This window comes from Mytilus trossulus, chromosome 14 (assembly GCF_036588685.1).
Source record: "Mytilus trossulus isolate FHL-02 chromosome 14, PNRI_Mtr1.1.1.hap1, whole genome shotgun sequence".
NCBI lineage: Eukaryota > Metazoa > Mollusca > Bivalvia > Mytilida > Mytilidae > Mytilus > Mytilus trossulus.
The window spans coordinates 37,353,647-37,371,413 of NC_086386.1; the positions used below are offsets into that span (position 1 = coordinate 37,353,647).

The 17,767-nt window shown below is 30.7% G+C and overlaps 1 protein-coding gene and 1 long non-coding RNA gene across 6 annotated transcripts in view; both read left to right on the forward strand.

Annotated features, from left to right (window-relative positions):
• LOC134697394 (mucin-2-like) overlaps nucleotides 1–9,922 on the forward strand; it is a 47,983-nt gene extending 38,061 nt beyond the window's left edge. For all 5 annotated transcript variants that reach the window (XM_063559652.1, XM_063559651.1, XM_063559654.1 and 2 more), the window contains 6 exons: nucleotides 1,692–1,751; nucleotides 3,256–3,334; nucleotides 4,890–5,035; nucleotides 5,588–5,816; nucleotides 7,292–9,168; nucleotides 9,700–9,922. In XM_063559652.1, coding sequence (XP_063415722.1) covers nucleotides 1,692–1,751; nucleotides 3,256–3,334; nucleotides 4,890–5,035; nucleotides 5,588–5,816; nucleotides 7,292–9,168; nucleotides 9,700–9,792 — 2,484 coding nt within the window. In that variant the 3' untranslated portion in view covers nucleotides 9,793–9,922. The remainder of the gene's footprint in view (nucleotides 1–1,691; nucleotides 1,752–3,255; nucleotides 3,335–4,889; nucleotides 5,036–5,587; nucleotides 5,817–7,291; nucleotides 9,169–9,699) is intronic.
• A 996-nt stretch (nucleotides 9,923–10,918) lies between these two features.
• On the forward strand, nucleotides 10,919–13,975 carry LOC134695585 (uncharacterized). The gene is made up of 2 exons (XR_010102821.1): nucleotides 10,919–13,755; nucleotides 13,819–13,975. It is a non-coding gene; the product is annotated as an uncharacterized LOC134695585 (long non-coding RNA).
• Nucleotides 13,976–17,767: the final 3,792 nt, after the last annotated feature.

Here is a 17,767-nt window from a genome sequence, read left to right on the forward strand (position 1 = left end):
AGTCCAAATAATCATAACCTCATGAAAAGCTATTATATTTTTTGGCTTTTTTGCCTTAAATAAACGTTAATTATTTGAACTAATTGCATTTTTCTCATAGTGTTTTTTTTTTTAAGGTTTTTTTTTCATGGGGTAGAAAGGGGGGAGGTAGAGGGTTGTAAGCAGAAAATAAGAAATTAGAGTGAAGTTTACAAGATATTTGATGTCTTTAAGGACACATCAACAAAATACCAAACTCCTGAGATTGTTGACTCTGTACTTGATTCTTTGTGTGTCATTTAGATAAACATAATGAACACTTTTACCTCTATCTTTACTACTGAATTATTTTAGCAAGGACATCTGAAGTAAAGTTTTACTTTTTACCATAACATACCCCCACAGAGACCACTGACGGTATCATTACGTTTTAATTGTATTCCGGAACATAAAACGTTAGATTGACAAACTTTAAGTGATCTTAAATGACAAATTAGAGATTAAATCAGTTTAAATAAATAGATAAAATTAATAGGTCTCAATTCACAATGTTGTGATGACCTGTAATCTTGTTGATTTGTCTTTTTTGAAATATTAAATACAGGTAAATTGTTTATCAGTTTACCAAAGGGCAAGTGTGATCAAGTGTGGCCAATGTTATTTATCTGTCATATATTTAAAAGTACCCATTCTTTCTGCCTCAGCAGTTGGTAAGACTCCATAATTATGTAGTAGTTAAATTACTAAATATACCTTTTGAAAGACCTATATGAATTTCAATCTGAAACAGCCTAGTTAATTTCTTTTTAAAAGAAAACATTACATGTAACAATAGTTGTTGCCTCATTTGACTGACTATCTTGGTACGAACAAGAATTAAAATGGTGACACTAGTTATTGCCCCTTAAAAATGGGCCATTCCAGTTAATTTCTGACAGGTGGGGATGGATGGGGAGTTTTTTTTTTTTTATACCTATCAGAAAAAAACATCATGAAAAACTACCTATCAGATCTATAAATTAAGACCTATCAGATGTAAAGTTTCTGTTCATATTGGGTGGATGGGCTTTCATGGGAAAATTTGACCTATCAGAATTTTTTACTGCAAGGATTGTACCCATCAGAATTTTGAATACAATACCAGATAATGCATGATACGAAACTGTCTGCATTCCAAAGCACCCCTAAGATCTAAAATAGGTATGTTTTGTAACCCCTAAGATGTCATTATTTTTTAATTATTTACTTCCGCAAGACCCTCAGAAATTTTTGCGTATAAGTGTACGTGTCAGATGAAAAAAACCAAAATTTCACCCCTAAGATGTATAAATTTTACATCCCTCAGAAAGGACCATCCGTGCCCCTTTAGCAGATATTAACTGGAATGGCCCAATGTAATTAACTCCTCCTTTTTCTATTCCACTAAGAGACTCAAACTTATTAGTTGTAGTTTCAAAAAGTGCAAAAATCTTTGTATATACATTTTCATGTAAAATTTTGAATTGCATGTTAGTTGAAGTTCCTCTTCGATTTCATATTTTCTATAGAAGATAAGATATATATATTTTATATTGAGATCAGTACATAGTTAGTAAACAGTATATTAATCAATTTTAACACTGTACAAATTGAAATACTGTTATTAGAGTATTTATATTTATGATATTTAAAAAAGAATAACATTGTAATATCAGGTTTTGTTTTTATTGCAGCCCTTGAAATCACCAAACAGAGGAAGTGATATAAGTATAGACACATCTGAAGCTGAAGAGGTATATTAGCTTTTTATAGATTACTAAGTATGTAAGTTTCAAATTTTAAAAAAAAAATGCTGTCAAGGTCACAAAGTTTCAAATTTTAAAAAATAGTGCTGTCAAGGTCACGAAATTTCAAATTTAGAAAAGGTTCAGTCAAGGTCACAATCTTATAGATACTTCATACTAGTTTATCAATTCTTGCACTTGTTTTAAAAGCAAGACAATCACATTTAATTGTACAGTGGATTCAGAACTATTTTTGTGGTTATAATTTTCACGGATTTTCTTGGTATGAGATTTGAATGCAAAATTTTGCCAGAACCCTTGAATCAAATATCGACAACAGCACAACTTTTCCTCAATTCATATAAAATCACACCTGTAAGATTAATGAGAACCACCAAAATATGGTTTCCATTTGATAAACAGCTGAATGAAGTTAAGTCAAATTACAGAAAACACTGAAACATTTGGCTGCCATGAGTTTTATCTGACATTGGAGTGTGGGAGAATGGATAAAGATACAGACTCCATTATAGATATATTTACCAATCAATTATTTTAAGAAATTATGTAATCTTAAAGATAATCTAATTGTTTTTGCATTTCTAAAACATTTCAAAAACAGTTATTTTTAACCTAAAAACTATAAATTGTATACCTCACAGATTCTAAAAATTACATAACTTCTGTACATTATAACATTTTATAGTTCAATTTCACGGATTTATGTATTTAATGGACATAATATGCACATGCAGGCAGATGTGTTTTAATTTAATGCCATATTAACACACATACACTCTTTTATTTTGATAAAATAAAAATTCTGTATCTAACTTATTAAAGGGCCAACGCAGTGCATATTACTTTTTTTCAATGATGATCACAAAGGAAAATTCATGAAATGTCAAAACATACATCAAATTTCATAATTCTTGGTATGATTAAGATGGTATTAAATGATAATTAAATCCCGCTGATTATGTACCGATAGAATAAACTTTAAATATTACACAGGACATGCACGGTAAATAACAACCCTGGGAAACAGTTAAGTTTTACTACTATTCTTCATGTAATAAGTTTCCACTTGGAAACTGTTAAGGTAATGTGATCAATTGAAATGTCAAAGGCTATGATTTCCTGTTGATTTTTTTAAATTAAAAGCTTCAGAATTGGTGTTTCATGCATGTTTCCCTGTTAAGAATTCCAAAGTCATGAGGATATCAGTCAGTGGCGGATCCAGGGGAGGGTTGGGGTCCAGGGGTTGGAACCCATTCTTTTTTTTGGACGATTAATGCATTTGAATGGGAGCATATAGTTGAAACCCCCCAGTACTCTGGGTTGGGAATCCCCCCTTTTTAAAATGGCTGGATCCGCCCCTGTCAGTTTTTCGGTCAATTACCTTTTTTCAAATTCTACGCATAACACTTATATGCATAGAATGTAACAGTTAACATATAGAATTTGTATGAATCAAGATTTTACCATTTAGCTTTTTGTTTTGGTTTTTCAGGATGATCCATTTACAACAGATTGGAGGAAATCAGTAGCCTCAGTGTCAGAAAGGAAATCCTCTACACAAAGTCTTCCAGGTATATAAGTCTCTAGGTGCCAGGTGTCATTGTTTGTATACCGAAATGAAAATTATGTTGGGGCTTGGTTTAATATCTAAAAATATACAGATCTCAGGGCAATAGTTGCATTTCATGGACATTAAACTTACTATTCCACTCATACCCAGTCAATAAGTATAAACTATGTACTGCCAACATTTCAATGGATAAAATGAAATGGAAACTCAGATGGTTTTGTACTCAAATTTTGTGTTGTTGTGCCCAATTTCTGTATAAAACCTTGCAATTTGAGAACATATTGATCTGTGAATCATTTTATCATCAATTTAAAATTCAGGATTTCTGAAAGTTCTAGTTTTGCTTTTTAATTTCACTGCAATTAAAAAGTGTTATTTGTGTTTTATGGTAAATTGATACTGATTTGGAAAAAAAACATAAACGTGTAATATCATACAAAATCTATAACTGTGACATTATTATTACCTGAGATAATTGTGTACTAATTCTCTTGATTAGTTACCTGATAGGTACACCTGCTTTATTAATAGTTACAAAATATCAGGTGAATTACATATTACAGCAGCTGAAAAACATGTTATTGTTCAAATAAATAAAGAGACTAGCGACCATTAAAACTTTCATTATTTTGTATGAAAACAATGTCACTGTCACCTGCAAAAAATGGATATATAATTTTTAGTATGAGACAAATTGACATTCCCGACAATAACATAGGATTTGTACACACATGTTACCAGTCCTGTAGTCAGAAATATTTGTTACATATATAAAAATATATTGTGAAACACCAGCTGATCATCTGTGTTAAAAAGTAAATGTTAGTAGATGACATTGATTTTATTCTAGAAGATGTAAGTTACTATATTTATTGTATATTCTTTTGTTCATTTCCAATTTGAATATCTGAAAGGGCAATTCTTTCTGGTGTTTCTTTTATTTAGGTTTCTGTTTTTAAAATCCTAAAAAATTATTTACCAGAAATCCTGAACCTTCATGTTTCATACAGAATAGTCATAATTTGTTTTTTTGTATTAATGTAAATTTGTGGAGATATGGTATGATTGCCAATGTAACAACAATCAACAAGAGTTCAAATAACATACATGTAAACAACTACTGGTATAGGTCACCTATAGCCTTCAACCATGAGGAAAATATATTGTACAGTTGCTATAAAAGATAGACATGAATAATGTAGAACAGTTCAAATAAGAAAACCTATGGCCTGATTTATGACAAAATATTAAACAGAAAAGAAGTATGACAAACAGAATATGAATAAAAGAAAATGTATACACCAATAAGACAGCTACCTTAATACACAAACAAGAAAACAAAACAAACTCTTGTATCAATGTTAGAATAGTTTTGAATCAATACAACAGTTTCAGTAGACACAGAACAAGCCTAACCTGTCATAGAGCTAGCTGCAGATTACCTCTTAAAATACAGGACAAACTAAAAGTGTCATGAATGACTTATACCTAATAGTTAAAATGTAGTGAAATTTATCTCTTTGTGATATTCTATAGTGCAAACATTTCTGTTGTAGATACTGTAGAAATGGATTTAGATTTGTCAGCCATAGGGAAGGAGACGTCAACACTGAGTAATGATGCTGCTCGACACAGGATATCAGTGAAACGTAACTTACCTAAACGTAGACCTTCAGGAACTAGGAAAACTAAGGATGCCAAGGTATTACAATTAAACATATCTATATCAATAATCTTCTCACTTATTAAGATTATGTCTTCATACCGGTAGTCAGGGGGGTTCGGACGACCCCCCCCCCCTTGAAAACAAATAACAAATAAGCACTGTTAAAGTCAATGTTCTGTTCGAATTGTGACTGCTAAAGTCGAGTTTGTGAGTCCATCGAACCCCCTACCCTTGGAAATTCCTGGCTAAAGGCCTGGTCTTAAATGACTGCATGTATAGATATATAGGGAAGAGATATGATTCCCAACGAGACAACTCTCCAACACAGACCTAATGTTGTGAATATAGGATATTATAAGTCACTGTACAGCCTTCAATAATGAGCCAAACCTATACCTTATTGTCAGCTATAGAAGACTTGACAAAATATTAAAAAAAAATATATGAAAAAAAATAATGGCTTTGTATAGACCAAAGCAATCAATAAAAAAACAAATATGAGCGACAGCAACTAACAACAACCACTTAATACAGGCTATTTCAGACATACCTAAGTGTCAATTTTAATTGCTTCTTTTTCTTTTACAGAGGCACTCTGCTGCATCACCTTTACCTCAAGTTAAAGAGGAGTCACCAACTAAATCAGATGACCAGATATCTCCCGTGACCCCTGAACCCTTGTCTCCGAAGTCTCCAGTCGCACTTATATCTCCCAAACCATTGTCACCTAAACCAACATCTCCTAAATCTGATCTCTTTAGTAAATTTGAGGACAAGATACCTGAGAGAACTCTTGTTCCAATAGTACATGTTGAAGGTACTCATTTGTTTAATACAGGTTTGAGCTAGGTTTTGAAAACTGATTGAATAATGTTCAGGAAATTTCTTTAGTACAAACAAACTGAGTATTGAAATTTCGCCAGAATGAAATTTGATAAATTCAAAGAAAAAATATGCTACCACTGACATATAAATAGCCAATGGTTTAAACATGGTTTATGTAGCACAAAAAACAAGAAAATTTTCTTGTACAGAAATTATTTCAGGCAATGGATCAATGTTATTCTGGAAACAGAAGGACGGCATAAAACAACAACAAGTTTTAAAATATAATAAAAAATGCTAAAATATTGCACTAAGCTATAGATCAGAGCTATAGGTTTCTACATGTGGGTTCATTAAATCTACCATTGACGAAAGGTAATTGTTCAAAAATAATTAAAAAATATATAAGAAATCAGAGAATAAATTCTTTATTGAAATATTAAACTGCTCAACTAATGAAAAATGTTAGCAAAAAAAGCAATATGATATAGCTAAAAATTGATTAATTTGTTTTCAGTATAACATTTCATGTCTTTGTGTTAAAAAATATTAAACAATTCCTGGAACTGACAAATGGATGTAACCTTATATTTCATGGAGGTGTTGTGTAGAGTATTGATTGGTGAATGTTATTATATCTGTAAATAAACATTTAATGGCAAGCTTTGACTTACAGAGAAATTTATAACCAAAATTGATCTATAAGAATAAATCTTGTATAGTGCTGTGCAAGCATTGTTATTTTAATAAAATTGAGAATAGAAATGGGGAATATGTCAAAGAGACAACAACCTGACCAAAGAGCAGACAACAGCAGAAGGCCACCAATATGTCTTCAATACAGCGAGAAAATCCTACACTCTGAGGTGGGCTTCAGCTGGCCCCTAAATAAAAATGTGTACTAGCTCTGAGAACATGGAAGTCATACTAAAGTACAAAACATATGAATTAAAATGTCTGTTTGCCGTCAATGTGGCTACACATAGATTGTTAGATTCATGGCTGGTTTATGTCTAGTTACAAATGTTTTGTTCATTTTCAGGATAATAACATGTTCATGTGATAGGACAATACTTTGTAATAGACCTCATAATGAGTTAAATTTTTAATATATCGTAAAAGGTAACAGTCAACAGGAAGATTCATCCCTAAATGTTTGTCACTACTTTCTGACTCAATATTAATCAGACTTTGCTATTTTTGTGAAATATTGGATACTTCAAGAGCATAACAAATACCAATTTTTATGTTATCTGATATCTTATATGAATATAAAGAGATTAGGGGTATACATATTAAAACAAGACAACAATTCTTCTTCAAAAATTACATAAAGTCATTACAATAAGACATGATATTATTTTAGCAATAAGGCTTTAGAAGGATTACTTTAACATTTTACTTGCTAAAGATACCTACTAAAAGGTCATTTGATACTAAATGAAATTATTCTTATATATATTTCAGATGCAACTCCTAAAACACTTGAACAAAAGAAAGCAGACGATCATAAAACAGTGATATCAATTGCCCATGAAAGTGAAACAGGTCGTCATATAAGTTTTGGATCGGGAACTAAACTGAATGATAAACCTGATGATAAACCTTCTATAAAGTCCATGAGTCTGGACAGAAAGACGAATTATAACATGTCGGACTATTCAAAGCCAACAGATGATATTCGTCATATAGCCAAATTATCAAGGCAAAGACCAAAGAGTTTACATGACTCAATGTTACCCTCAAATACTTCAGAGGCTGATTCAGAATTGTCTAAAACTTTCAATAAATTGAAGAAAAATTATGTAAAAGACGCAGAAAGTGCAATACCAGCTGATTCAAAACAAGATACAGGATTTGTGATAGTTGGTAGTTTTAAAAATAAGGATAGAGATAAAGATATTCCATTTGGCGCTAGACGTCCCCAACCTAAAACTCAGTCTACGCCTTTTAATGAGGGACTTTCTACCAAGCCTGAAGTATCTACTACAACTACACAAGGTAAATCATCCTCGGCAAAATCTGATCTAGTCAACAAGCCAGCCGTTTCCCCCACAAAACAGAACATTACATATGTTTTGACCAAGGAACCTCTAAAATCTCAGTCCTCATTGACAGGGGATAAAAAAGACGGCTCTCCTACGAAGCCAAGTGTTGCCATGGAAACTAAATCAGAAAAGACTGATTCTTACAAAACTCCTTTGAAACAAACATTAAGTGATGGTAAAAAGGAGTTGGAAAAAGAAATCATTATTGATACTAAAGGTGCTGATAATTCCAAAGATCCTAAATCAAACTATGAAAACGTTATCATAAATTTTAAATCAGGATCTGAAAACAAAACTAGTGACACCAAAGAATCAGAAAAACCGAAGGACAAAGTTGTGATTATAAGTGCTAATGATAACAACAAAGATGACTTGTCCTTGAAGGGTCGTAGTTCAAATTACGATAACATTATAATTTCACCAAGTGATGCTGCAGCTAACAAACTTGCATCACCACGGGAAGAATACAGATTGAAAAGAGCGTCCAGGAGCCGTACACTACCAGAGCAGCCAGTTACAGCTGAGATATTGTCTGGTAAAACTACTTCCAGAAAAGATTCACTTACGCAAAGTTTCAGAATTAAAGAGGAGAGCTTAAAGACAAACATTATTTTAGAAACATCTGAAACTAAACCTGAAGATTCTAAGAAGACAATGTCAACAAGTTTGAATGCATCTCAAACTACAGATTCTACTCTACCGTTATGGAAGCAAAATTTAAAGAAACGACAAGAAGATTCAAAGGAAAAAGAAAATGAATTGGCTAAGGAGAAGGAAAAAACACCAAAGGCAACTTTTGGAGGTAGACTGAGTTCATTTTCAGAATCTGTGAAGGAAAAATCAACACCAAAATCAGTGTTTTCAAGTGGATCAGCAGCAGAACCTTCCAAAGATAAAGCAGTGCCAAAAGTGTCTGAATCTTTAGGTTTTAAGTCTAGTTTTAAAGGAAGTAGCTCAGGATCATCTGAGCCCCTGAAGGACACAAAAGTGAACAAACCTGCTTTCTCAGGCATCAGTTCTATGAACAAAGACAATAAGGACATGAAAAATAACGATAAAAAGACTGAAACAAAAAGTGAAGAAAAATCTCAGACTTCTGCATCATCATTTTCTAAATCCTTTGGAGGTTCAACAAAAACAGCATCTACAGGTCGTAACGTAAGTCTTGATACACCGAAAGGATGGAAACCTAGTTCTTCAAAGGTTAAAATAGAAATTATAGAAAAGACAGAACCAAGTGAAGAGAGCAGTAAACCTCCCACTGGTCGTATAACTACAGCAAAGAAAACAGAGGAGGTTAGTCGGCAGTTATCTAGACGATAAGCATTTATAAACTTAAAGTTTGCTTAAAAAATAATTAAAACCATGTCATTGCAACTTAAAATATTTTGGTTTTAAAAGTAATTTTATCTGAAATGTATGTTGAGCTATTTGAAGTACTTGGAACAGTTATCTTTAGAAAAATTCACATCAGATTTAAACAACATTTTTGTCACCTGACAAACAAAAGAATTGCAAATTCCACTTTGATCTATTAGATATATTAGTACTATTTCTATAACTGCCCTACTGATACAAAAAAAAACAGGTTCAGAAAATATCTAAATGTCTTTAAATTGTAGTAATTATGATTGAGAGGTGTAGATGAACAAAGAGAGAAACAGTAAACTGTGAAATATACTGACAAACAAATTATTGTTAATACTTATATTTTAAACATCTCATTAACCATCACAGTTTCAAATTTTTAAATGTGTTTTCAGTTTTTATGTTCATTAATTCTGTGTAGTGTTCAAGTTACAAAATGTTTTTTTTTTTAATTTGCAGAAACCTGTGAAGACAGTAACTGAAAAATGTGTTGACAGAAAATCCAAGGTGTTAGATATGGTGAAGAATTTCCAGAACCTTCAAGTCAGCTAGTCATACTTACAGCAAGATTTCTGTGCCTTGGTTGTTAACATTCTTGTTCTATCATTTCATTAGTAACACAGAGTTGTCTCCCTTATAAATACAATATTATTTTACTAATAGTTCCAGACATAATATCACATAACAGATATTTTCTGATTTGTTCTAAGTTTATTTAATAAAAATAATCATAGAGGGTTATGTCTGGATACCTTATATATGACTCTTCAAGATAATTACAAGACATTTATTATGGATACAGACTTCACAAAACAGGAACTATGAAAAATTGTTGTCCATACAACATTTACAATACACCTAATACCTGCTATCAATATATCAGAAACAATAGGATATGTTTTCTCTATTGACATTAAAACAATTCTTTTTGCTATCGTGTAGAGCAGATTTTGTTTAGCTGGTATGATTGCTATTGTAATGCTATGGATATTGTCATTCTGTGTTGCAGATTTTGATTTGTAATCGCCTTAAAATAGGTTGTGAGGTTGTTTATCCCATTGCAGATGTTATTCTTATTTAACATGTAAATAATTTCACTTCTGCTATAGAAATAGTATTGTTTATTGCTTACTGTTTATTTTAAAGTTTTATTTCTATCGCGTGGCTCATAATACAACCAGATTTCACTATAATAATAGAATATTATCAAGTTTTATCAGACTGTAAACTCAAAGCCTTTAACCTTGAGACAAACAATAGTGTATATTTTATTTTTTCTCTTTTTACTGTAAAATTCTGAAATTATTGCAATTTTGTCAATTTTGTCAATTTAGACTAAAATGGGATTTTGTTTTCAATTTTTTGCAATATTTAGGAAAGTTCTGTTGAATTCATATACAATTATTCAAAATGTGAGTTTAAGTTATTGCATTTATAAGCAATCATTTTGCATTTTCACAATAATAGAAACATTGCAATAATTTTTGAATTTACAGAAGATCTACAGGGGTTCAAAATAGAAAAAAGTAAAAAAAATAAATTAGGCTTTTTAACATTATTTGTATACCGGTTTTATCTCTGGTGATTTCTTGCATTTAGAAAATATTGTTTACCTCTGCTGGGATTTGATTAGTTCTTCTCATATTAGTTGTGGTGTACTGAATTTGGAATGTGTAAGAAATGTAGTATACCAAACTTTGTCTGTAACTGTACAGATCTAGTCAGAGTTATCTCCCATTTCTCAGTCAATTATTTGAAGATATTTAATGTTAGTAAAATAAAATAACATGAATAATTGTAATTGGGCATTTTGCAACTAAATGGCATTGACTTGGATCGATGTGTACAGTCACATAACTATACCAATTTAAGCAGCATATGGTATACTACATATATATTTTTGTTTCATTTATTTTTTGAATTTGTTATAATTTTATGAAGTGCAATTATGATAAATATTATATTTAAGTTTATATTTATTATGTTACCTGTCTGTATGGAAAATCATAGAAAGTAGTAATATTTATTTGAGTAACTTTGTAAATAATCTATAGATGGAGACTAGAATTGTGTACAATATAAATCATTATGAAGTTTAAAATTGTAATTATACAAGAAAATTCACTTTTTACCATAAATAAACAGGTATCAAATTTCATGAACAAAATGTGCTGAGCAGTATGTTTGTTTTTTTAAGCTTAAACTAAGAAGAGGCCTATTACTTTTTTTCATGTGAACTATGATATTTCATCTCTTTTGTTAAAATTCAAACTAATTGGTCTCTCTTGTCTAATTTAGATTTTTTTTATATATATATAAATATTGCCTAGTAATCTAAAATAGTGTCAGTTATCCTGCCTAAGAGTAGGGGTTCTCTCCAGCCACTCCAGATTTAAAAACTCTATACAGTGAAACCTGGCTTAACCAAACATCTTTCAGTTTATACAGGATTCAATTTAGCCAGGTTTCACTGTACTATAAAATATTCAAATGGTGCTGAAGGTCAATTAATCAATAAATCAACATCGAAGGAATTTTTATGATTTAATCTAAAGCCATGGAGATCAGTTTGAAAAATATGCAACAACAAAGTGTTCAAACCTACATATCTCCGAACCTGTTTGTCATTTACCTGGTTGACTTAGTTGAAAAGTTGCATTAAATATGGTCAGATGCTGGTCACCTTGAAAACTGTCATCGAAACAAAGAACAAATTTCATGCACTTTTTGTAACATCTTAAAACATGACAAAGTCAATTCATTTGTTACTGTTTAAAACATCTTTAAATTATACTAAATATTGTGCCAAGGCAGAGACAAATATTTTTCATAGCAAAACATTCCATTAAAGAACAAATATAGTGCATTATTTAAAAATACAATTGTGTATTCATGTATTGTACCTGTTTGGTTTTTTTTAACTTTAAGCTTAGCTTTATTTTCATAAATTGTTGAAATTTTCCAATTTCAAATTTGTCTTAAGTAATTGCAATTTGAATGTTTTCCTTTTTAATTTTGTTTTTCTTGAGAGTTTCTGTGATATGTACATTTTTTGTGATTTAATCTTTGCGGCAATCATTTTTTTTTGTAAATACCGCTTTTTGTGAACTCTGTGATTTAAATATTTCCTCTTTAACTGTCATTTCAAATTGATTATATGTATTAATACAGAAGGTATGTGGTATATTTTACGCAAAATATTTGAGCTTTGTGAATATTTTTTTATTGGAGAAAGATTCTGTGTATCACAGCGCTGGAAGAGCTTAAAGTTATAAAGTTTAACAGTGTGATATTTTAGTAGGCCACAAGCCAGTTCATAATATCTTTATAAGATCTCACTTGCCCTGAAGATTTTGAAAAGAATTGGAAAATATATTACTGCTATCATGTGATATCACCATCAACATGTACATCCATTGTATGAATTCCAGATTTAAAATATTTATACTTGGAATTCCCCTAAATAGAAGTATCACTATCCTAACTATCCTATATGTATATATAAATATGTTACATAGACCTGTAAATTATACCATTATTTCATATCAAATTGTATATATTAAAAGCCGACAGATATTCTGTTCTGTTTTCTCTTGCTTCTATCCATTTAATCTTTTTTGTTTGTCTGTATGTTAACTGGTTTGATTTGTTGACCAGATATAGAATGGTTGTTTTTCTTTGTGATACACTGCCATGTGATCTTGCTGATATTACATACCTATATGTATAATACAACCTGTGGAGATTAAGTATTTAAATAATTACCAAATATTCTTAGATGTGTAATGGTTTACAGAAATTTTATGTTTCTATCTCATGACACAGTTGTATTTTCAAAAAATGACAGCTTCTCAAGCCGCTTACCCCAAATTTCTTGCAGTATGATAATTTGAATCTTATTTGTGTACACAGTCTGATTTTACTGGTTGTATTTTTATTTTACCCAGCTGTGTACATGATAAATTCTCACTGGTTGTATATATATCATTTTCATGAGGTTGTTTACATGGTCTATTTTCCCAGGTTATAGATCATGTGTATCAGGTTGTGTACATGTTTAATCTTTACTGGTTGAGTATCATTTTTATCTGTAAATTATTTAAATATGGATGTAACATTTCCTCTGATTGGCTGGCAGTGTTTTGTGTATCAGCTCATATATACATAATTTGACATGTCATCCTGATATTATCAACGTTTTTTCATGATTCTCTACAGCTTCAAATGGAATTTAGAATTAAATCATAAGGAATGACTGTGATTTTTATTTTGTCTTTTAGAAATAACATAAAAAATGTGGTGCACACTTAAAAAATACAACCTTATGAGGGTTATTCAGCGTGCACCACATTATCATTTTATTTCTTCATAGACAGAAAAAATATTACAGTCGTTCCTTAAACGTGCATGGTCAATCTTTACTGGTTGTATATCTCTGCAGGTTGAGAAAAAGAAAAAAAATAGTCATTCCTTAAATGTGCATAGTCAATCTTTACTGGTTGTATATCTCCGCAGGTTGAGAAAAAAAAATTCCTTAAATGTGCATGGTCAATCTATACTGGTTGTATATCTCCACAGGTTGTATATATAGTTTGTATAAAGGATGTGTATATGGTCTATCATCACAGGTTTTTAGATCATATGTATAAATGTTGTGTTCACTATATAACATTGTACAATGATACATGTATATTTATATATATATAAACTGAAGATTAAAAAGACATTATTCATACTTCCTAGTCTGTGTTTGATTTGTAAAATATATGGTTTGAATGTGTCAAGTAATGTTGTCTTACACTTGCTTTTTATAGAAGGTTGAAAATTTACAACCACAGTTACTTGGTATGATATATAAAACAAATAGAATGATACAAAAACCAACACCTGTAAATTCATAATTCATTTACACTGAGAGCATTTATTACTGTGATTTTTAAGAAAGGGACAAACATTTGTAAAGTTATTTCAGGCAAATCTGCTGATGTTAACTTGTGTCAAATATCAGAATACAAGTTCTTATAATTGGAATATAACTCCAGTTGCATTTATAAAAATCTTGCAATAATTTCTGCATTTACAGCATATAAAAAATAGAATGAAGAAAATAAAAAACAGATGTCAACACTTGAATTAGACAAACAAAAAATCAGCAATACACTAGCATGTGGACAGACATGTAGACAATGTAGATTGTTTTGTCTTGTCTTTACAAATGTCAAAACGAGACATAGGTATTCTGTTTCTGGTAGTGCTGGCTCTAAACAATGTTAATTGGTATACAGTTGTATAAGCTTTGGTACATCTCATTGCCATGAAGAATATTTGCCCTTGCCCCTCAGTCACAGTCTAATTACTTTGAAACTTATCTTTGTTTACATGTATTAGTTTGTGATTAGATCAGTTTAAGATGAATTACCTATTTAAGTCAATGATATTTGGTATGCAAATTTATTGGCATTTGCAAGTATTGTTTCCATGGAGATTATATAGCCTTGCTCCCTCTTCATGGTTCATTGATTTTGAAACTTTTGCATAGTTTACAAGTTCATTTTTGTATTAAGATTTGGGAACGACTTATCATAAGTCAATGGTATTTGATATGCAGTTGTATTAACATGAGCACATTTCATTTACATGGAGGTTGTTTATCAATATATCTCGGTCATGGTTCATTGACTTTAAATATTTGCATAACTTATGTAAGATGTTAGAGTATTGATATTTGGAAATCAACGTTTGCATAATCAAAATTTCAAAAAGGCATGACATATCACTGTGATAACAGTTTATTTTACCTATCATAAATGTTAAAGTATTGCTATTTTAATTCTGACACTTGCATTTTACTTTTAAAATTACAAAAAAGGGATACACATATCTCTATGTAATAACAGTCAGTTTATTTCTAAATGAAATTCATTCTTTATTGAAAACCAATCCATTTCCTCTCTTCACAGAAATTGATTGAGAGTTATGCTGAAAGTTTCTTACAAGCAAGTATTTTCCTGCTATTTTTGCTGTGAAAATAAACTCATCATAGATACCAGGATTGACATTTCATATTAACGCCAGACGCGCGTTTCTTCTTTATATAAGACTCATAAGTGAAGCTCATATCAAAATAGTTGTAAAGCCAAACAAGTATAAAGTTGAAGAGCATTGGAAGACCAAAAAATCCTAAAATTAAAAATGTTGTTAACATTTTATTTATAACTATGAACATATCAACGATAACTCAAGTCAAGACATAAGTGCTGACTACTGGGCTGGTGATACCCTCGGGGGAAATAAATCCCCACCAGTGGTAAATAAACTCATCATAGATACCAGAAATGTCGTTGTTATGCAACTTGGACACCCTAAAATGTAATTTTCCAATGATCTAAGTTCTAATCTTGTAACTTGTATATCGTAACTTCCTCCAATAAAGGAGCACCTCAATCATGAGTATTCAACCACCTTGATTAATGGTATTTCAAACCTCCCGCTTTATGGCAATGCTAACCAATATCGCTAATCAACATACTTTTAACCAGGAAGTAAAGGTCAAAGAACAAATTGCATATGATTCTTATATTATACACCTACAATAAATAGCCTTCCACTTTAGTCGAAAAAGCAGGACTAAGCGATCCGTCATTCCGTCCTCGTCGGTGTCGTCGGCGGCGTCCACAAATATTCACTCTGTGGTTAAAGTTTTTGAAATTTTAATAACTTTCTTAAACTATCCTGGATTTCTACCAACTTGGACAGAAGCTTGTTTGTGATCATAAGATAGTATCCAGAAGTAAATTTTGTAAAAATAAAATTCTATTTTTTCTGTATTTTACTTATAAATGGACTTAGTTTTTTCTGCGGGGAAACATTACATTTACTCTGTGGTTAAAGTTTTTAGAATTTTAAATACTTTCTTAAACTATCCTTGGTTTGTACCAAACTTGGACAGAAGCTTGTTTATGATCATAAGATAGTATCCATAAGTAAATTTAAAAAGAAAATAAATCCATTTTTTCCGTATTTTACTTTTAAATGGACTTAGTTTTTCTGCAGGGAAACTTTACATTTACTCTGTGGTTAAAGTTTTTATAATTTTAATAACTTTCTTAAACTATCCTGGGTTTGTACCAAACTTGATCAGGAGCTTATTTATGATCATAAGATAGAATCCAGAAGTAAATTTTGTAAAAAGATAACTCCATTTTTTCTGTATTGTACTTTTAAATGGACTTAGATTTTCTTCCAGTTAACATTACATACAGTCTGCAGTTATAGTTTTTAAAACATTTATTAGATTTATTAACTATCCTAGATTTTTACCAAACTTGGAGAGAAGCTAGTTACAATCATAAGATAGTATCAAGAGGAATATTGATTTTGTTCCTCATTTTGGTTGAGCATGCGATTTACAGCATAAGTAGGCGAGACACTGGGTTCCGCGGAACACTTACACATTTTTTTCCCTTCCTATAGATATATTTGTGTAATGTTTTTTATTAGATATTTTACTCATACTGTACCCAATTGTGTTTTTGGACATTTTTATCAATTGGGCAGGGAAAAAAACCTTGTATTTTCAAAAGATTAACTTAATCAAACGTTTTATAGAAACCTTACCTATATCTTCACTAAATAGATATGCTCTAAATTTGTGTAAGAATTCCATAGCATTAATTCATATTTATTAATATTCATGATCTTAAAAAACTACCGATTATTCCTGTAGTTATCTCATTTCTAAAAAAAATAACATTTGTGATATTTTCCTACAAAATTGTTATAAAATATAAATGATCATCATGCATAATTAAGCCGAAAGGTGTTTTTGTTTTAAATTAGTAGTTCATGCACTTGCTTTCAAGTTAATGTTATGAATCTTTTCCAAATATGCCTCATTGTGATGTCAAGAAGAATGACATTTATGCTGGTATAAACCTAATACTTTATTGCATGCCCATGCTTATCTGTGTAATGTTGTATAATCATAAGGTCCTCTACGATTCGTCTGTGGAGGTCCTTTAAGAATACGCATGTCCGTCTCAAATCATTTCTGATTTCTCACTTTCAAACCCATCGGAAGTGGGTAGCGACTTGAAATGATTATTCATTATTCAATCTAGAATTTGTGTACTGTACATGTGCAAAGAAAAAACTGTAATGTAAAAGTCCTTATTTAAATCTGAGTTTAACTTAGTAAAAATAACTTGCAAACCCCTTGGAGTTAAAGAATACCATTTACAAGTGATAGTTACATTGATCATCAGTTTCAATATAAAAATAAGACGTGGTATGATTGCCTATAAGAAAACCCTCTAACATATCCAAATGAAGTGGCATTTTAAAGCTATAGGTCACTGCACGATCTTCAAAATCAGCACCACATAGTTAGCTATAAAAAGACAAGAAATGACAAGTGTTGAAAAACAATTCTTATATAAAAAAAAAAAAAAAACACCTTACTGCCTGTATATATCTTTAAAAAAAAAAAGAACTGAAAAATCGTTTTTTTGCAGAAACAAACGACAAC